This window comes from Crassostrea angulata, chromosome 7 (genome assembly GCF_025612915.1).
Source record: "Crassostrea angulata isolate pt1a10 chromosome 7, ASM2561291v2, whole genome shotgun sequence".
Lineage (NCBI taxonomy): Eukaryota > Metazoa > Mollusca > Bivalvia > Ostreida > Ostreidae > Magallana > Magallana angulata.
Genome location: NC_069117.1, coordinates 18,461,917 through 18,483,878, shown reverse-complemented (window position 1 = coordinate 18,483,878; position 21,962 = coordinate 18,461,917). Strand labels below are relative to the sequence as shown.

At 35.0% G+C, this 21,962-nt stretch overlaps 2 protein-coding genes and 1 long non-coding RNA gene across 5 annotated transcripts in view; 1 reads left to right on the top strand and 2 right to left on the bottom strand.

Moving 5' to 3' along the window:
- Positions 1-8,678: 8,678 nt before the first annotated feature.
- LOC128157506 (glutamine synthetase 2 cytoplasmic-like) lies at positions 8,679-12,422 on the bottom strand. Of its 3 annotated transcripts, none has more exons than XM_052820089.1 (7): positions 12,233-12,422; positions 10,933-11,097; positions 10,345-10,506; positions 10,079-10,225; positions 9,694-9,821; positions 9,292-9,491; positions 8,679-9,168 (listed from the first exon to the last, which is right to left on the bottom strand). In XM_052820089.1, the coding sequence occupies exons 2-7, from the start codon at positions 11,087-11,089 to the stop codon at positions 8,877-8,879; spliced, it is 1,086 nt and encodes a 361-aa protein (XP_052676049.1). In that variant the 5' UTR covers positions 11,090-11,097; positions 12,233-12,422; the 3' UTR covers positions 8,679-8,876. The 3 variants fall into 3 exon arrangements, with proteins under 3 accessions (XP_052676049.1, XP_052676048.1, XP_052676050.1); XM_052820088.1 differs by lacking the exon at positions 12,233-12,422 and adding an exon at positions 11,374-11,609; XM_052820090.1 differs by lacking the exon at positions 12,233-12,422 and adding an exon at positions 11,220-11,357.
- A 4,789-nt stretch (positions 12,423-17,211) lies between these two features.
- Positions 17,212-21,962, top strand: part of LOC128157509 (uncharacterized) — a 15,598-nt gene continuing 10,847 nt past the window's right edge. Inside the window, exon 1 of the long non-coding RNA XR_008239827.1 lies at positions 17,212-17,339. This is a non-coding gene — a long non-coding RNA (uncharacterized LOC128157509). The remainder of the gene's footprint in view (positions 17,340-21,962) is intronic.
- The window catches only part of LOC128157504 (serine/threonine-protein kinase STK11-like), a 2,516-nt gene continuing 840 nt past the window's right edge, over positions 20,287-21,962 (bottom strand). Inside the window, exon 1 of the mRNA XM_052820085.1 lies at positions 20,287-21,962. This exon is cut by the window's right edge and continues 840 nt beyond it. Within this exon, the coding sequence (XP_052676045.1) occupies positions 20,586-21,848 (1,263 nt within the window). The 5' untranslated portion in view covers positions 21,849-21,962 and the 3' untranslated portion in view covers positions 20,287-20,585.

Here is a 21,962-nt window from a genome sequence, read left to right as displayed (position 1 = left end):
ACTCAATAGGTAAATTAAAAGTTCTTATCTTCCTTATAACTCCATACATTGATTTCTGTGCTTGCTCACATAGCCGTTTTTTTGCTTTGAAAAATGAACCTGTCCTTGAGAAAATTACACCGAGATAATTAAATTCCTTAACTATTTCAATTGGTAAACCATTATATGAAAAGACATATTTGGGTTGACGACCTTTAGAAAATACAACAATTTTTGTTTTACAAATATTAACAGTAAGTTTCCACGTATCACAGTATCTATAGAATTCATTAAGGGCAAACTGTAAATCGTTTGCAGACTCAGCTAAAATAACAGTATCGTCTGCATAAAACAGGATAAACAATTTTAAATATAAAAAAAGTTCCTTTTCAATTCCCTCAGTAATTGTAGACAGTCCAGTTATCTTTTTATCTAACAAATAATCTTCTAGATCATTTATATACAAGGAAAACAAGAATGGAGATAAGCTTTCTCCTTGTCGTACACCGACATTACAAGTAAAAAGATCAGATGAAAAACCATTAATACATATTTTTGATTTTATACCTTTGTACATGTTTTTTATGTATGTAAAACATTTACCATTTATTCCACTTTTAAGAAGTTTGTACCAGAGCCCATCCCTCCATACTGTATCAAAAGCTTGTTTGAAATCTACAAATGCACAGAATAATTTCTTTTTACTGTTGATCAGTGTGTGTGTTAAAAACTGCAGAACTAGAATATTGTCAAGTGTGGAAAACCCTTTCCTAAATCCCGCCTGACTTTCTTTAATAAGTGAAATATCATCTGCAAAATGTTCAATGCGTGTTCCTAAAATATTAGTAAATACTTTCCCTAAGCAACTTAATAAAGTGATTGGTCTATAATTTTCTGGATTAGATGGGTCACCCTTATTTTTATATATTGGTCTAATAATGCCTATTAACCATTCCTCTGGGACAATACCAGTATCAAAAATAATGTTGAACAAGTTTTCATACAGTGGTAAAAAATTCGACATTGTAGTTTTAATGTGTTCGTTCATAACATTGTCATAGCCAGGGGCTTTGTTGTTTTTTAAACTATTAATTGAATTCACAATCTCTTCCCTAGTGATAGGGCTATTAAGTAATTCGTTCACCGTATCCGATTGATCAATAATATTATCACATGTTTCAGCGCCTTCATTTTCATTCAATATTTTAAAAAAGTTATACAATGTATCAATATCCGCAGAACATTTTTTTGTCTTATTTGAATTGTTAAGAATGTTCCAGTATTCTCTAGTATTCGACGCACGTAGATTCTGCAATTTATTTGATAAGTAAATAAAAGAAACAAACACAACCCACCTCCCGATTATGTGTATAACAGAACAGAAATTTTATTGAAAAAAAATGATATCTAAAAATATCATAGATTATTTAATTTTCATTGGGGGGCATATTTCATAGATTTCACCTACCTCTGAATTTAAAAAAAAAAAGTCTCTTGATATCCAGCATGAGATGAAGTTTGGAGCATACATATGTATGAAAGTGGGACCATGCACTTTATGTGTACATGTGTATCGAGTATTTTATTACCACAGGGCAAATACAGATGGAGACAAGATTAAGCGCTGAGAGAGCTATGGTGTAGCAGGTAACCTAGAGAAGGAACGGAAGAGGAGGATCAGATTGAAGAAATATATTCATCTACTTTTTGAGAGAAGGTATGGTGGAATATTTCTGCCCCCTACATGCAAGATAAATTATGTCAACATGCAAGATAATTATGTGTACATGCAAGTTACATATTATTATAGAGACCCTGATTTTTATATTGGTAAAATCACTTACTTACGCCTGCATCTGACATCACAGATGCAACATAATTATGACAACATGCGACCTATTTATGTTGACATATGCATGCGACTTATTTATGTGAACATGCAAGTCATTTATGTTTACATGCGAGATAATTATGTTGACATGAGACTTATCAATGTTAACATGATAGTAAATTATGTTAACATGCAAGATATATGTCAACTTGCGAGATAATTATGTTTACATGCAAGTTATTTATAACAACATGCGAGATAATTTGCATGTTGACATAAATATGTTGCATGTTAACATAATTAACTCGCATGTCGACATAAATAAGTCACATGTCTACATAAATAAGTCGCATGTTGACTTAATTAACTCGCATGTCAACATAAATTAAATATATTGCATGTTAACTTGACATAATTAACTCGCATGTTGACATAAACAAGTCGCATGTCGACATAAATAAGTCGCATGTCGACATAAATAAGTCGCATGTCAACATACATGTAAATTAAATATATTGCATGTTAACTTGACATAATCAACTCGCATGTCGACATAAATAAGTCGCATGTCGACATAAATAAGTCGCATGTCGACATAAATAAGTCGCATGTCAACATACATGTAAATTAAATATATTGCATGTTAACTTGACATAATTAACTCGCATGTCGACATAAACAAGTCGCATGTCAACATAAATAAGTCGCATGTTGTCACAATTATGTTGCATCTTACATCTGTGATGTCAGATACGGGCGCAAGTGAGTGATTTTATCCATATAAAAATCAGGTTTTCTTTAATGATTTGTTTCTTGCATGTATACATAATTATCTTGTATGTTGACATAATGTTCTTGCATGTTGATATACTAGTAATTTATCTTGCACGTAAGGGACAGAAATATGCCATGATAAGAAGGTAAACCAACATCAGTCAGAAGGTAAACCAACATCAGTCAGAAGGTAAACCAACATCAGTCAGAAGGTAAACCGACATCAGTCAGAAGGCGAACCAACATCAGTCAGAAGGTAAACCAACATCAGTCAGAAGGTAAACCAACATCAGTCAGAAGGTAAACCAACATCAGTCAGAAGGCGAACCAACATCAGTCAAGAATATCCATCCAAGTAGATTTTGTATCTTCTTGGGAGATGAAGTTAGACCTTGGGCGACGGCTAGAGTTTACAGACATCATCCAGACAAATCTTCCCTCTGACATTATATCAAATGAATGCAAGAAGATCATAATATTGGAGCTTATATACTGCCCCATTGGAAGTGGGATGCAAAGAGACCTTCTAGAGATAGAAAACAAAGCACCAAGATCTGGCAGACGACATCCGTAGCAAAGGATTGAGGACATTGGTATTCCTAATGGAGATTGGCTGTGGAGGATTCCCGGCACAATCTACCTGGAGAGCAACGACAGCTCTAGGAATCAAAGGAAAGGACTGACAAGCAGGAAAGCAGAGACTGTCGACGACATCTGAGAAGTCATACTGCTGGTTATGGTGAAGAAGAGCAGCGCAGAGCTGGAGGCCATCTACAGACGGGCAATGATTTGGGCAATCATTGCTGACTTACCACTATAGGACGCTCCAGAATAGAAGTCGGAACGACAGACGACCGACGACGAGCGAACTGGCCGACGACGTCTGTGGATTTAGCAGCTACTTCACTGTTCTAGGTATTATTAGATACATTCGATTCTTAGAGGACATTGTGTTGTGCTTTTGGCCTTAGCTTGCAAGTACATACTACTTTGATGTTATGAGGGGTTTAGTTTTGTGGTTGATGAGTTATTTTTATGTATAATTAAGATGACATGATGTACTATTTCTGCAAAATAAGCAAGTATACCGAACTTTTAATCTCGGGGGGGGGGGGGGGGGGGGGGTTGTTGTTAAACAAAAGAATGCAGGTACATTAGAACTTAAGGATGTAAGGTTTAACTTTTGGACAAAAAGTATGTATGCATGATGTATACAGTTTTATCACGTTTTTGTTACGTATATAAATACATAAACATTTCTTACACAACAGTTCTGTCATCAAATCGAATACTTCGGCATGGAAATAGTTTTCCTTTGATGTATCACTTGAGTGATATTCCGGTGAGCCACCAACACTGAAAAAAAAATACATTAAAAGTTACAAAATACAGGAAATAGTGAACTATGTTAATGCATTCAAATTGCTAGTTACGTAAACATTAAAAACTTGAATACACGTGTACTTTCAATGAACAAATGGAAATGCACCAACTTATTTGATAACAGAGGTTGCAAAAAAAATCCACACAAACAAACAAACATAAAACACATGTTAACAGAGAAGAGAGAATAGCAGAAGTTTCCAATTGTGAGAGTAGCAAGCACGTACCTACAGCTAGGGACGGGGAGGACCCCACAAACTTTAATTAAAAAGGTGCATTTGTATATTTATTAGAGACCTTTGAATTTACAAAAGCAAATAGCAATAGAAATTTTTTAAAAATGAGAAGATTTTGCGATATACAGACACTGAAAATTAAGATACCCACCAGTGTGAGACAATTTCAAATAAATTATGATTACCAACAATTAAGAGAAAGTCGCTGCTACTGTCCTAATAAGCTACCGTACTGAGAGAAGTCGGAGGTCAACGTTCTAGGTTGTCCTACTTCTAACTCGGTTAGTTCCAGCGCTATCTAGCTCGCTACTGGTTTTTATTCCTTTCTAGTTTTCAGATGTACATTGTGTATATTCAAAGGATCCCGGATTTCATTTCTTTGATGGAAAATTTCTTTTTAAAATTTTTTTAAACTTTTCAAACTGATGTTTGAATCACTATCATTTTTAGACTACGTTACACAGTATTTAGAAGATGCCCCAAGTAGCATATCAATGTGTGATTTTCATTGGCAACTCATATAAAAAACGTCAGAAGTCTGTTTGGGGGGAATCTCTCTCTCTCTCTCTCTCTCTCTCTCTCTCTCTCTCTCTCTCTCTCATATATAATGGAAAGCTGACCAATCAATATGGGAAAGATGTTTACATAACAGTCTCGGTTCATGGACATCGGGGTCATTGTGATGTCATGTTTACCTGTGATGCAACAGCAAGGACTCAGCTAGGAAATTTTCCGAATATCGATCAATTTTTAGATTATTCATTCAATAGACCAGAATGGGAGAACACATGACACACACGACAAGGTTCGATAGATGATCAAACGCATGCTTAGTGACGAGAATATTTCCTGTACACAATTTTCAAATCTTGACAACTAAAATGTTCAATACATAAAACGTACTCTTGTGCGGTAACCGATTTATAATTTGGCACAAATGAAATAAAAGGACATCGCATGAATTGATTCATTTTTGAAACGTTCACCAATTATTTTTTAATATACACATTTTCTCTCGCAAGGAATCCTTTCCCCAGATCTCTGGGTGTAAGGAAGCAGAGAGAGACTGACGGATTAGGGGAGGGGTAACAACGAACGTCTTTATGTGATTTCATCTTTTTTGTAATGTTGGGGATAGTTTTTTCATCAGTGTAATGTTGGGGGAGGGGTAACACCTATTATGTCCATTTGAGGTTATATATAGATGTGTTTCCATGTAATTTCTTTTTTTTTTTGGGGGGGGGGGATAATAATTAACGTTTGCATGTAAATTGGGGGAGGGGTTGCAGATACAGTGTTTTAATCTAATGTTTGTTTACAATTTGCTAGTGTTAAAACATCCTTGAATTACTAAAGAAGAGGTTAAGGAGTCTTTTGCTTCACGCACCATCCATTATCTACATTTTTAAGGACTCCGTATCATAATACAGTATGCTACATGTACTTCTCCTAGTGTTTATAAGACCGATGCTATCTTTAAGTTTCACAAAACTCAGCTTGTTGTCTGGCAAAAAGATTACAAAAACAAAATGCCCACGGGCCACTTTGCTCATCCGACTAACAGTAAATAAAGCGAAACAATCCAATTTTAATTAGATGTTAGAGCAGATCTAGCAACTGATTTTAATTAAATTGTAGATTAAAAATGTTGTTGTATTTTTTTTATAAGTTCAAGTTTTCAAATTAAACTCTGATATTGGCGATAAAATTTGGGTAATGTTGGAAAAATAGCCACTCCTCGGAATATCACTTGATATATTCTTAAAACACATCATTCTGCTACAATAAAAACTATATAATTATGCAAAAAAGCTAATAAGGTATCCTTAAAATCCTAATAGGTGCGGGGGGGGGGGGTTACTTTCATCTTAAATTTTACTGCCTAATTCCTTGTTTTCCATTCAAATTTTACATGATCCAAAAAGGGGGGGGGGGGGGCAACGTGTCTGTAAAGTAAAACTAGGCTCTACTTAGCATCCTTGATAATCTAGATCAGCTTCTGTATACATCTGAAGTTAGCCAATGTTTTAAATTTAGCCAATGTTTTAAATTTTAAACGTACACAAGCCTCTAGATAATCAAGATCACACTCTGTATCTGAAGCTAGTTCTGTACTTTTTCTATATGGCTTCCTCCAAAAATCCCAAGTTCTCCAAAATACTACGTTTCAGAGTCACCATCCAAGCCTGTCAAAAACATTAGTATCATAAGATGTATTATCGAAGTTTGGTAAAGATAGAACCAATCATAACTTAGATATGGCCATCAAAGAGCACCTGCTCCAAAAACCTCATCCTTCTCTCGAATTTGAAACATATATATAGCCTAGATTCTAAGTAACACAAGATGCACTATACATACAAGTTTGGTGATGATAGGACCAGTAGTAATTTGGATATGGCCATCGAAGGGCACCTTCTCCAGAACTGTTACCCTGTCCCTAAAACAAAGTTTGGTAAAGATAGAAGCAGTGATAGATATAGATATGACCATAACATGCGGTTTACAATGAAGATAGGCCAAGCCAGGTTGTAGTGTATGCCCATAACGTGATCTCCCCTTGCATCTGAATTTTTTTTAGTCTTTTTAGTCCAAAAGTATTCCAGATACACCATTTATAAAAGTTTGGTGAAGCTAGAATAAGTAATATATAACTTAGACGTAGCACCTGATCCAAAACTTTAATCGACGTCACCGCTGACGCCGGGGTTGTAGGATTTTTGTGATCGGCTTCGGCCGATCACTATTGTGTCCATATGAGGCATCCGGCAAATGCTTCAACGTGCGCACACATTCCGCTTGCATAAGTAGTTCTTATAAAAACTTGAAGTCTGGATTAGTAGTTATATAACATTTTACTCAGTTTTATTTTTAATTCATTTACCTTAAGAGATGCAAACATAGAAAAATACAGTTCGACCTTTTAATTCATGATCAAGAATGCACATTTTGTCTCACGCGTAAGAATTTCGATCGAAAGATTCATTCAGTAATGCAGTTGACCTCGATGAACTGACCTCAATCATAAGAAGATGCTCCACGAACTGACCTCGATCTATTGATGTTGCATAATAGAAGCTAGGAAGACGGCTTGATTTATAAACAATGTTACGTTATAATGCGACCTCAATAGCAAGTTATGATGGCATTCAATGTTTTTCAGTCGCATTAAATTATTCTAATACAATTCATTCTTTCTATACGTGTTAATGCTCTTTGAAGAGCCCTATTCAGTATTCTGAAGAAGAAGAAGATACATCAACATTTAATAATTACGTGAAAAATGAAAAAAAGAATAGACAAAGAGTTTATGAACGGATTTTCCCAAATTTATTTCGAAATTAAATTTGTTGACGGTTTAAAATGATGAAATTATGGTGTACAGATTCAAAATATTCTATATTTTGTAAAAATACAGTACTTTTTTAAAATATTTTACATCAAACTGATCATGTTGATTGCTTCTAGCTATCAATATATCATTATTGCCGATCATTCCTTTAAAAGGAATACTTGTTAAAGTTCCCCGACTTTGTGTTGGTGAGCAAATAATCAAAATCAAAATCAAAGTACTGATAGTACTGAAAAGTGCTCACCTAGCTTGGTTCTAAAGGAAATTCACTTTGTGTAAGCTTAGTTAAAAAGAATCGATTTGATGTTTCTATATTTCAGCTTCGGTATGCGCAATTTATTTCCCTATCAGTTCGTGGCAGCCCCTGCAGTGATGTTCGTAAGCCCCGCACATTAGATCCTCAATAGCCCGAACAACAATAGCCCGTGCAATTATGTGCGTAAACCCCTGAAACTTGTTCTCTAACCAGTTTAAATGATGTATATATCTGTTCATATGGGGCGGTTATTCGAGTATGCTTAGTGCTTTGAAAATACTTTCCAGTACGGGGTCACTCTAGGCAGTGATCAGTTGTTAAAAGTCACTTTTAGGACGATGTTTGGAAAAAAATATTACCGGTATTATTGTTTCTCATGTTGAAATATACAATATCAATTTAAAGATGATACAGAATTACTACGATGGAAATAAGAGTTGCAACGAGAAAAGAGAAATATTTTAAAATGTGAAAGGTGTTTGTCTTTTAAAACAAAATATTAGATATATTTTATTTGTATGCTCAAATATTAATGTATCATTAAGAGAGTTGTGTCAATGCACTATGTACGTGCACGATATACTGTATTACAGTGTATTGCTGATTGGGATGGAAGGCGTCCCTATCTGCATATTTTCGTGTTTGCGCATGGATTAATTTGACCGTTTGAACTACATGTTTATATTTCAAAATTCATGTACAATTTTAGATCTATATTTGATCAAGTTATGGGTCAGTTTATGGTAAGGGTAATCGATTTCAACAGTCAATTTGATTTCAGAGTACGTCATCATCTTAGACATCGTTTTCCAGCAACATATTTATAGGTATGTAGGTAGGTATCGAAGAAATTGCAAATCAACAGAATAAAATTTAGTAAGAAATTTTAATACTTTAAAACATGGTTAATATCTTGTAATAAAAATAACAATTAAAATCAGACATATTGAATATTGCACATGTTCTGATCATTAAAATTTAAAAACTTGTTCCAGTGGCATTTGTAGAGTGCCGTTACTGTAAGTACGGACAGACAGACATCCAATCGAACAGACACACGCACACTTAGCATTCATCCAGACAGGTAGTCCTTATGAGAACTTCTACCACAGAATAGGGATCACAGTTAGACGAGGGGCGCCGATCCTCCAAATACCCGAAGCCGTCTTGCGCCACCTGGCGGGGAATGCGGATGCTGGCGCCACGATTGGCTACTCCAGCAGAAAAGTCATTAATGGTTGAAGTCTCGTGAAGTCCCGTCAACCTCCGTTTGTTGTCCTCTCCTTCTTTGGGGTCGTATGCTTTAATGTGTTTATCATGGCACTTGGAAAGTTTTTCAATGGCATCTTCTATGTGTCTGAAAAAGAAGCAGGAGTTGAAGGACGGTTGCAGCAAACGTAAACAACAACAAATAATGGTCAGTGCCTTATTGAACAGATTCTACCTCGCTATAATAACAACAAGAAATCAATGAACTCACTTGATTCCTCCGTCGTCTCTCATTTTGACAGTGCTGTAATTTGTATGTGCGCCTGCGCCATTCCAATCACCTGGCATTGGCTTAGGGTCGAAGGTTACTATGACACCGAAATCTTCGGCGACTCTGTGCAGAATGTACCTGGCCACCCAGAGGTCGTCACCCACGGAGATACCCTCACAGGGGCCCACCTGGAACTCCCACTAAAACAGAAAATTCAAAATATGATTATTCTAGTACATCTGACTGTACTTGTAAACAATTCTATCGACGTTTCATCTGCGTTTGCTAATTGATTACACTTTGACCTTGACCCATTAACATGTGTTTGCATGACCTCTAAACAATTTTATTAACGTTTATCTTCATAACTAAATGATAAATCTTTGACCTTGCTCCACTAACCTGTGCAGGCATGACCTCGGCGTTACAGCCCGCGATTTTGATTCCGGCGTACAGACATGCCCTGTAGTGAGCCTCAACTATATCCCTCCCATATACCTTGTTGGCCCCCACTCCGCAGTAGTAGGGTCCTGTGAAATAAAAAGACACAAAAAATGTGGATAAAATCGTGCAGGTAAAATTACTCGTATTACATCAACTGGGTTATCTAAAGTTCTATGTACGATGACATACATTTTCGCGGAATTCTTTGATAAGAAGCTACGATTCTTTAAAATTACATTGTTGTCTGGATGATATAAAAATGCTCATTTTTTTTTTAGCAAATATTACGTAACCTTTAACATTTACTTTTTCTAGACATCGTATTTAGTTTCTGATAATATACCTTGGGGTCCTGGGAAGCCGTTCTTGGGCCATCCTAGTGGGTGTTTATCCACATCCAACATGGTATATTCCTGCTCTATTCCAAACCATGGAATTTCTTCCGCAGCCTTCTCACATACTTCATTGCAAGACTTACGGTTGTTGGATTCTAAAAAATATTAACGATACAATAAAATATAATCGACATGATTCTTTTACGTACAATATCATATCATGTTTTTAGCGGAGACGGTGATGGGTATAATGATACAGGGGCGTTAACGTTACCTGCGGGTTTGCCGTTATACTTGAAGACCTCACACATCACCAGCTTGTTTTTGCCCATCCGGAAGGGGTCGCTGTACAGTGCCACGGGGTGGAGGTACATGTCAGAGTTAGACCCCTCAGCCTGGTACGTGCTGGAGCCGTCATAGTTCCAGACAGGGCATTCTGAAGAAAATGTCATTACATCATATAAAGGTAATTTTCATGTGGGGGAAATTTTAGCGTATATATAATTTGTGTTTAATACTTTCACGGCAAAAAGAGCAATGATTGAAATATTTCTGTTATCCATATTATTTAACATATAGCTTAATCGTTGTGTTTATGAATTTGAACGCTTTTTAAATGATTCACGGTTATTTTTTAAATAATTTAGTGATGGCGTAGAATTGTCATAATAGCGCTTTTGTAGCTAATTAAATTCTTAAAACAAGAATATTATTATGAATATAATTGAATACATTTTCTTATTACATTGTATCAAATCGTTATCTTATTAATTTATCATTTATTAAAACACATTTGGTTTTTCGTAAAATTATGATGGAGAATACCGTAAATAAATATACCGAAAACCATTTCAACTCTCACCTTTTGGGTGTTTAGGTTCAAAGTCCAATGTCCTGCACTTGGACCTGATTCCCTCCCCTGATCCGTCCACCCACAGGTACTCACACATGACCCTGTCCTCGGGCTGGGGGATCCCCATGTAGCGCTGAAGCACGGTTTTTCCAGTTTTATCCGTCATTTTGTGATCTAAAATTACAAAAACGATTTTTCTTTAAATGTGTTAAAAATTAGATTATAAAGAAAGGATTTTAATAGACTTATTGTAATAAAAAAAAACCCAATCTCCACCCGATGGAAAAAAAACTTACTTGGGAAAACCAAGATTAACAAAATCAATGGAAAGAAACAGTGATTTCACTGCTTCACCTGGTCTCCGACCTCCTAATAACACTTTATCACAGCATATTCATCGAAGCAATATATAAATTCAAACAAAATTGAAAGCATCAGGCAACTTTATACCTTCACAAGTCAAAATCACGTCCGCCTGGAACCAGAATTTGGTGGAAAAAGAGCGAGATGAGGGGTGGAGTTAGTCTCCACTGATAATGAAATGGGCCAAGACCTAGTGACACGCAACTGCAACACTGTGCGAGGTAAAGAGTGATGCAACGTCTGGCGTGCAACCTTTAGGTTACAAACTGAGGTTATCAACGAGACAAACAAACAGCAAAAAATAGATGCTTGTGTATCCAAATGAAGTCAGCTTTTGAGTTGATATCACTGACGATGAAATTCAGTGAGAAATAATCAATAAATATGTGTAAAGACGGCGTAGTAAACGAGTTTTTACAAATTGTAAACAGCGATCAGCTGTTCCTGCCGTGATTAGGTATCAGCTGATCGGCGAATGCTCAGTGAGTCAAGTCAAGGATCTACTTAAGGATGACTGAAATATGCATAATGCATAAAGCATGTACGTCTACAAGCAAACTAATAACAAGATCTCTCTCTCTCTCTCTCTCTCTCTCTCTCTCTCTCTCTCTCTCTCTCTCTCTCTGATTTGGGAACGAATGATAGACGATTCTGTACATTACCAACGTATTGTGTTATATTTTATATATTTCATTGTATTGATGAATCATTTTGCATATTGTTGCCTGTAATATGAACCTGGACATTCTAGGTTTTTATTTCATTCATTATTTGTTATAACCATGATATTATTTTTTAAAAATGTATACGCCCACTGAGGGCCCTTGATTGGTGAATAAACTTAAATATAGTTGAGACTTTTCTAGTAACTCAAATTGTTATCATCCATAACTTTCAATTTTTCTTTTTTCTATACAAAACACATTAACAAACATAATACACTTACCGTTCTATCCCTTTTACTCCTTCGCGGTCAGACAGTTTTCTACACTTCCTGGAAGACAGCACTTCTTGGTTCTTTTTAAAAGTACTGAGAGGGAAAGGGGCTGTCAGATTATTGAAATAATACTCCCACAATCACCGCTACTGCTCAAAACCGCGGATGTCTAATTACTGGTATCACTCTGTTTACTCGTGTACAAACAAGAAGCCACTAAGTCAATGGTTTGACGTAACTCGGACTCCTATCCTAACAAAATACAATTGACATAATAAGACTTATCTATTTATTGAATAGGTCTAAATGGAATCGGTCTAAATGATTGTTCGGGCTTTTACTTCCGCATTCTTCCCTTTCTTATCTTTCAAAGAAAAAAATTAAAAATACACCCGTTTACTTTGTTATGTAATGTTCGGGGAATTTTGGAGGTTTCTTATCAATGCGATGATGTAATGAAGTAGTAAGAAATCCACCCACATAAATTTAAAGATAACTTTATATAAAAGAAATTTATATCAAATTTCAATTTAAACATAGTTTATTGAGTAATCAAATGGATTGGGTAACCGGCAAAGCCTATGTAATTCCTCTCCAATATACAAAGTTATTGAAATCCATACCTTTGAATAAATTAGAACATAATTATAAAACCAAATAAAAGATGTACAACTTTTTTCTGCAGTGCATAATTTGATTTGTTGGTAGTGGTATTGAGAAAAGTGTCAGGCAAAAGGTTCAAAACTTAGTTTGTGTTAATCCAAACTAGGTAGTTGAGAGAATGTCAACAATTGTTTTGAATGTTTAGTCAATCCTATCCCGGAAAGTGGATGAAAACCACTTCATTAATTTGTAATAATCACAAAAAAACATGTCAGAGCAAAAAGAGATCCGAACTGAATTCAAATGTAATTGAAAAAAATCATTACTGATCAATCACTCCGACATTTTCTGTGCTTGATTTTTTTCTTATTTTTTATGTGATCCAAAGAAACTTTGGAGGGCCTTGTCGTTGACGATTATTTGTAATGGAAAAATAAATATATAAAAAAAAAATAATCATATTTAATATTTTCATATTAAAACAAACCTCTTACTGGGCGAGATTTTTGTGCGAGATTGCTATAATTTACTTCGATATTTTATCTTTCATTCGCTATTTACATATTTTATTATAAAAAATCCGCTGTAAAAGCCAAAACAGTTTTGCATATTTTTGTTTGTACGCGTAAAAATGTTGTTAAAGTATGTCAATGAGAAAACCAGTCTGAATGTAAATTAATACTGTATTATCAACAGGTTTATAGCTTTTGTTGAGTCAGAGTGTAGTTATATAAGACCACCCAACCAGGCTATTGAATAATATATCATATGCATACACATGTATCAACACAACAGTTCTACAGCTGTAAACATCTATGTGTATGTTAATGCCGCATGCTTGTGTAAGCCTACAATTCATTAAGAGGGCTTTATGGTCGTGGCCATTTTTAATCTTTATTAATCTCCATTACAAAGAGAGTGTTGTATGAAGATATAAAACAATTTTCAATTTCAAACCTAAAACTTGATTTTTTTTCTTTACTTAATAAAAGTCATCTTTGCTAGCCAAGGGTTTTCGGTCCACTTTGCTCCCAGTAAACATTTCTATCTTCTCCAATTCATTTTCAATTAATAGTATTTTTTGTTTCATATTTCTACTTTTTTCTTTTCAGTATTCTATGCTAAGGTATTTGACATTGACACAAACAATTTTAAGAAGCTATTTTACATTTTTGGAATTTGCAGATTTTGAATCGATCAATATTTGCAATATCTTAAAAGACACGAGAGAGAGAAAGAGGGAAAAATTGTTTGTTTTAAACTTTTTCTAATTGTGTGTGTGTGTGTGTGTGTGTGTGTGTTTGTGTGTGTGATTGTGAATTTTGATATACTGGACATGTCGCAAGTCGATATATATACCTGTTTATATAACAACTAGCTCAACTGGAAACAAGAGCAGGGTCTAACTCAAAGTTAACTAACAAATTATATGCAAGAAAAAACTATGAAGATCCAGAAATATTTTTCATGCTGAAAAATAAAACAATGAGCTATAAAATGATTTGCTTTCAAACAACATATTATATCAGAAAATTATGGAAAGGTAGATAACTCGATTTAATTGAAAACTGTTTAGCAATTTGTTATGGGTTATCTTTCTTTGGGTTTATTTAGTTTTCAATAGTTTATATTGTGTAGAAATGCCAAATTGATTTATGAAATCATACTCATGTCTTAGAATTTTTGTAAGAATTATTGAATATTGCAATTTACAATTGAAATCCATAAAATTATTTCCTAAACTGATGAAAACCATCTTCGCTAGCCAAGGGTTTTTGGTCCACTCCGTTCCCCTTTATGGGGAGCGAATTGGACCGAATTGGACCGAAAATAGATATATTTTTGAAAAAAGAAAGATAATCATGATAAAAAGAAAGATTAGACAGGAAGCATTTTATAAGTCAAGGTCAAAGTTGTCTTATTATGAATCCAACATTTTTAGAATATGCCTATAATTTAATTACTGAAAATTATATAAATTTATCTATTTAAGTAATAATTAATATTTTTTCTAAGATTTTTGAATATTATGACGTGACCCACAATGATGCTCTTATTGGATTTGACCCCCCCCCCCCCACCCCCGACCAAAATTCTCTTCTTGTGTAACTAAAAAAAATGATTCCTCATTCCTGAAATATTTTCTCTAAAGATAACAATTAACAACACAAACAACTCTGCTTTGATCAGATAACTGCTGTGATATTTATTGTATTGAGTGAATATTTGTTTTGACGTACGGATGATAATTAAAAGTGATTGTAATAACATATATAGGAAACCCGATTATTGAACAATGGAAGAGCTTTATCTCACATGACATCACACCTGTCATTTGTTTCTATTGTCTGTAAAGAATATCATTTCTTAATTTCTGTGTCAATGGGAGTCTAAACGAGTGTTAATTTCCCTCAAACCATATCAATGGTACACGAGTTACAAAACAACAAAAATATCAACAAATGTACAAATGCAAGGTCAATTTAGGAAGAATATAGAAATTGATATCAACTACAAATGCCTACATAGAGTTAAATCTACATGTATATGACTTTATCCACAAACAATTTTAAAAAGCTATTTTACATTTTTGGAATTTGCAGATTTTGAATCGATCAATATTTGCTATATCTTAAAAGACAGGAGAGAGAGAAAGAGGGAGAAATTGTTTATATTAAACTCTTTCTAATTGTGTGTGTGTGTGTGTGTGTGTGTGTGTGTGTGTGTGTGTGTGTATTTTGATATACTGGACATGTCGCAAGTCAATAGATATACCGGTATATATAAAAACTAGCTCAACTGGAAACAAGAGCAGGTCTAACTCAAAGTTAACAAACAAATTATATGCAAGAAAAAACTATGATGATTCAGAAATATTTTTCATGCTGAAAAATAAAACAATGAGCTACAAAATGATTTCATTGGTTAGATATATTAGTTAATTTGCTTGCAAACAACATTATATCAGAGAAGCAGTCTTGAGAAATTATGGAAAGGTAGATAACTCGATTTAATTGAAAACTGTTTAGCAATTTGTTAAGGGTTATCTTTCTTTGGGTTTATTTAGTTTTCAATAGTTTATATTGTGTAGAAATGCCAAATTGATTTATGAAATCATACTCATGTCTTAGAATTTTTGTAAGAATTATTGAATATTGCAATTTACAATTGAAATCCATAAAATTATTTCCTAAACTGATGAAAACCATCTTCGCTAGCCAAGGGTTTTCGGTCCACTTCGTTCCCCTTTATGGGGAGCGAATTGGACCGAAAATCCTTGGCTAGCGAAGATGGCTGAAAACTGAAATTCTCACATCGCTTAAATTAGAAAAGAAAGATATTTCATACCAAATATTCTCCCTTGCCAGACAAGATGTCGAGGAAAATTTAAAGTTGATATATATTTTAAAAAAAACCCCACAAAACCTTATCAAGTAATATTATATTTCTGTGCTATCTCTCCCACGTTTGACATCAGTAATTAAAGAGCTTAACAAAATTAATTTTTATTTATATGTTCTGTAATGTTTCATATTTATACCCATATGGAATAAAAAAAAAGGAATATTTTACTTGTAATATTTACATACTTCTCTAATCTCTCCCAAATCATAAATGATAGGCAATTAAAATTATACATGAATAAACGAATAAACGTAACTGTCGATCAGTGCGCAGCATAGAAATAAAGAGCAACTCAGCTAGGAATAATTCACACTAAACGGTTTCCGAGTCGACCCCCCATCCCCGGGTGCAAACGCAAAATTTCAGAGTTATGCCTCTTAGAATGTTGCATCGCAATTATATACAAAGTAAATGAATGTTGCGACATTAGTTTCGTTTCGATGGCCTGTGTGAACTGACGGAACGAACCAGTAAGTAACAAGTCAAGGGAAGCCAATAGGTTATCATATACATCACGTGCTATTGTGCGTGAGCACTATAACACTGTCAGTTCATCACGTGATATCGGTAACGATTTGGTTTTCCCTCATTTGCAGGCCAGTTTATGTGTCTGTAGATCTTAAGATATATCTACCAAAACCCATCAATGGGTATCCGATAAACCCTATCAATAAAACGCCCGAAACGTCAAATGTAGAAATCTACGAAGCCGACCTTGCAAGATGGAAGTCTCATTAAGCCGAGTTTGATTTGTTGCAAAAACATGGACCCTCCTCGTTAGAGAAAAATTTTGGCTGTGACTTCACTCGTTATACTCACTAGTTTAGAGCTAATTAATAGCGAGCGCCCAATGCACCATCATTAGTCTCAGATCCAGTTCCTTTGGGGTCGAATATATCACCTTATTAAAGTAATTGGCTCATTTGGTAAGATTCGGTCCCCGATTTCTCCTGATTTATTCAATTGTAAGTACTTTTCATTTCATTTTGGTCTAAATTTTCCGTGAGGATGAGGTGATAATTTTTCTATTTCCCTGTTTCTGTTGGCTTTAGTTGTTCTTTGCATTACCTGTGGATGAAGAACACGTCATTACACGTCCATCCTTCAGGTAAGCAAGTGTCAGAGGGGAACCTGATTTGGGATACATGTCATACATTCTACCGATCTTGCGAATGTCTTTTTCGTTCCTTGCTCGACTTCTTCCTCTTCAGCCACTTTTCAGTCTTTATACACATCGCTTCATAAATACAATATTTGTGATATTTTTAAAATTGCTATAATTTACAAAAAGCAAATTGTATACACACAGTGAATTCGTCATTTATTTGTTTTTATAAGATAATGGGAATATTGATTATCATAGATACTTCAATATAAAATTACATTAAACGTACTTTTGTGGTTTGCGGTGTTAAAATGTAATTAGAATAATCTGCTGTAAGTGTTTACAACACTCCTTTGAATATTTTATATTTGAAAATCCAGTTTTAAATTGTTTAAGTTATATAACAGACCGATTAACTCTAAACATCAAACTTAGACGAACATCAGAGTGGTTGCATGGTCCATTTCTCTATCAACGAAAAACGTAAATAAACGAATACAATTCAAGTTGGCGTATTCTAACAAATAAAGTTTATTGAAAGAACAAAAAGGAAAACTAACTAAAAACGGTGTAAACTGACAGACGGACAAACAAACCTATAAAAGAGCTAACTGCAGGACAGACTTCCGAACAGAAAAAAAATTAGTCCAGAACAGAAAGTAAAAGAGGTTAAGATGAAATGGAAACGGTCAGATAGACAAGTTTAAGAGTACCCGATAACAGACATACAGGCAGATAAAAAGATCAGGGATAAATAAGTGAGAGATGAACGAAAGGGGTAGGTAAAAGTGCGACACATTAGACACGAGCCGGGGGTGGGCGCAGTAATAAGAGCGCTAAATAAAGGCCATACAAAAGTGGTAAATAACTGACAAACAGACGGACAGGTAAAAAACTGTATCACGTCTGACTGGGAGGCGATCCAGTCATTATGTTAAGAAATTCATTTCAATCGTAGTTAATCCCATTAACCGGACAAGTAAAAAACCAAAGGAAAGAGGAAGGCAGGTACAGGTTACTTGGAGCGCACTGTAACTGTGTTTAAAATACAAAAATTGTAATTTTAAACAAATTAAAACCAATTTTAAAAGATAAATAAAGAACTAAATGCGATAAGATCTAATGATTTTTTTAAAATTTGATTTATATAAAGAAGATTATATAAAGGAGATTTGGGATAAAATAACATAAATGCCCAATGGTTTATTCGTGAAATACAAATTTGATTTTTTCTAATTAAATCTATTTGATATTATTATACTTTCATGTTAAATACTGAAATCTAATTGGTTTAGACGCAGTTGGTAATTCGTTCTATTACCCTCGGCGTTAGCAACACACTTGGCAACGGGTAACACAACGAATTGTTACATGCGCGTAAACTATGCGCGTACGGTTCGCCGTAGAATTCACTTCATTTCTATATAAAAGCAGTAATATTTTCTTTAAAATTAAGACATTGAGTATAATAGAATAAATAGTGCCTGTTTGGGAGGGTAACTGTTGAAATTGACACCCCTCAGAAACCATTGTCAACCTCCGCTTCGCGTCGGTTGCAATTGACAATGGTTGTCTCGGGGTGTCAATTTCAACAGTTACCCTCCCAAACAGGCACTATTTATATAATGTTTGCAAAAGTACAGTTTCTAACTATATATTTAGTTTTTAATATTTACACAAACGATAAGAAAAAATAATTCCCTTAAGTTTTGGTGGTATTGAACCCAAAAACCTAAAAAAAAAAGTTATATATAACGTTACCTATCGTCTGATGCTCTAACCACTGAGCCATTTCAGTCACAACGAAGTGCTATATCCGATCTTTGCCACGAATTTACGGACTTGTCTTATTTTTCCAAAATGTTCAATTGATGTGATACAAAATGATAATTTAAATGTAGATTGGGCCATCTCTCAACGTTTATGTTGATTAAAATCGGTTTGCTTTCCATTAGACCTTATTTAGACTATACCGTATGCCAAAACCATGGAGCAAAGACCCACTCTAAAAAAGAAAAGGCTTTGAAGTTTTAAAAAAGGACACTATCTGGAGGTTCTGATGCGCATATACACAAGTTTAAATTACTGGTATCCAAATATTGAACATATTTAAGGGTTACAAATCAAAGTTATTTTAAATTAAGCTTATTTTGAAAGATTTGTTTTTAAATACAAGATTTGTTGTTATTTTAATTTTTCAGTATCTTATATATCCTTATATAGGCATTTTACATGTCTTATCTACCCATCTTCTATTTTAGATGCATGCATCATAATTCTATATAGTGCTAATAATAAAGTATCACGCGACTGAACAAAGTACATGTATACTAGCATCGTTTGTTTGACAAAATGCAATTTAAGTTCTAGTTCTAATCCTGCTTTTAAAACGGCATAGTTATCATCATCATAACAAACAAACAATGCATGTATATGAACAAACATTATACCCATTAATTAATGCTTCGCTCACAAAAGTTATATTTGTTAAAAAGCCGTTCCTCCGATATTTTTCTTTAAATGAAAGAAAAATCATCCAATTTATTGCAGGAATAATGAGCAAGGTTACAGAAAGTAACAAAAGAGACGAATGCAAAAGAAATAAACGAAATCTATTTTGTACTTAGAATCGCGAGATAGTTCCATTGTTCCAATATCACCATTATTTTGCCCATCATTAACGATGCTGTGAACGGAGAAGTGTTGAGTTTTCTTCCCTCATTAATCCGTGGGATAACTGGCTTCGTTACCAAAGCGATCGATGCAGCACCAAAATGTCCTCCTCCATTTCTTTTATATCACCATTCGTTATTTTTTCCCTTTTCCCATTTCAGAATTTCTTTGTTTTAGGATTGGCTAGGAACTATTTAATCTACATGGACTTCTTTCATGAACAATTACGCTGGGAACAAAAAATCACATCTTTTTTTTTTTTTTTTTTTAACAAAAAACTATATGAGAAAAATATCCATGTATCAACTGTTTTATTATTGATGAATAAGAAAATTTAAAAAACAAAACAAAACAAATAAATTTAATAAGCGTGATTATGCGATTGTTTAAAAAAAAGCTACATAAATAAAAAAAAGGACCGAAAAAATGTTCGAACACTGTTTTTAAAGAGTTTTCTTTTTCCCTGTTTGTAAAATGATGTTCTGTGATTATTATTTATTATTTTCCAATAGCATCGAAAGACACAAGTCAAAATGTGACACATGATTGGCTGGTTCTGAAAAACAGACTCTGTAATTAAATCTCATATCGCTTCTTTAGCACCTGTTCGACCTCCCCTTCCCGGATTTTGCGAGGCTGCCGGATCAAATGGAAGTTTCCGATCTGAACATTACTTTTGGAGTCCCTCATCCAATCGGCGTGCTTGATACGGTTCAGAGTGAAGCGCAGACTGGGGTTGGCGGCCAGAGCCCCTCGGACGACTTCTTTGAGCTGCATGGAGATGTTGAGGACTCGTTTGTCGGGAAACTGGATTTCTTTAGAAGCTCTTTCTTTGATGTCACTTGGGACGACCCCTAGAGGAAGCCGCCCGGTGGACATGAGGTACAAAGTGCACCCCAAGGACCAGATATCGGCATACCTGGGGTTGTAAGGCTCTTTGTTGACCATTTCAGGTGCTTGGAACCCAACAGTTCCACACTCCTCTTGAAGTAGAGGGTCACCGGTGAAAAAATACACGGCGTGTCCGAAATCGCCGATCTTTAACGTGTTCTTGGAGGTTATAAAGATGTTTTGAGTACAAATATCTCTATGGGCTATGTTTTGTAGATGAACGTATTCCAGACCATCAAAGATATTTTTGAAGTATTTCCTACATACGGGTTCTGTCAGAAAGCGTGCATCATGCAGACGCAGTAGCTGCTCCAAGTTGCCGTTTTCGCAAAATTCCATTACAATACCAAAACGGCCATGATAGCTGATGTTACTGATCCAAGACACTATGTTGCAATGTTCAAGCTCTTTCAAGATCTTCATTTCGTCCTCCATATCTGTTTTGACAGTGACTTTGGCTTTCCTTCTTGGTTTTGATGAGTTCAGTTTTAAGACCACCGGAATATACTCACTCTCTTTATAATGGTTGATTTTATGTAGATCTTGTGCCAGAATAATTGCTCCAGACCTCCCCCTAGCGAGCGTCTTTAGCGGCCGTAGCCCCGTCACTTTGGTGATATTGTGAACGAAACTGTCGTAGAAAGTGTTTCCAGTTTTGATGACCCGAGCTGGATACGAACTCAGTGGCGGGGGGTAGGCCTGGACCCACTCGTCTCCGAGGGCGCATCCTTGACGAACTATCTCGTAGTTGGCTGGGTTCGATACCCCTTCGTCTCCTGGCAAGGCTATAACATACTGATGAAGGTCGTCCGCCCCGAAATCACCGCTTGCAGACTGAGACGCCACGTTGTGAACGGACTTGGAGGACGCTTCGTTCTGTAAAGTTCCATTATCGCCTCCAATGTGCGGTTCCATTTTACGTTTTTTAGGTTCAGGTTCAAGGCTCATATCGTAAACATTTGCTTCTTGTTGCTAAAGCTCCCATAACATCATGACTGATGACAATAGACTGACGTCATCGATGTTTGTGTAAACGAAGACGTCTCTCCCGTGTTTGTGACG

Excerpts from the sequence above, each read along its gene's own strand:
- LOC128157506 (XM_052820089.1), bottom strand. The coding sequence starts at position 11,089 with ATGACGGATAAAACTGGAAAAACCGTGCTTCAGCGCTACATGGGGATC. Across the intron at positions 10,507-10,932 it reads TGAACCTAAACACCCAAAAG|AATGCCCTGTCTGGAACTAT; the intron begins GTGAGAGTTGAA and ends CATTTTCTTCAG. Across the intron at positions 9,492-9,693 it reads CCGAGGTCATGCCTGCACAG|TGGGAGTTCCAGGTGGGCCC; the intron begins GTTAGTGGAGCA and ends TTTCTGTTTTAG.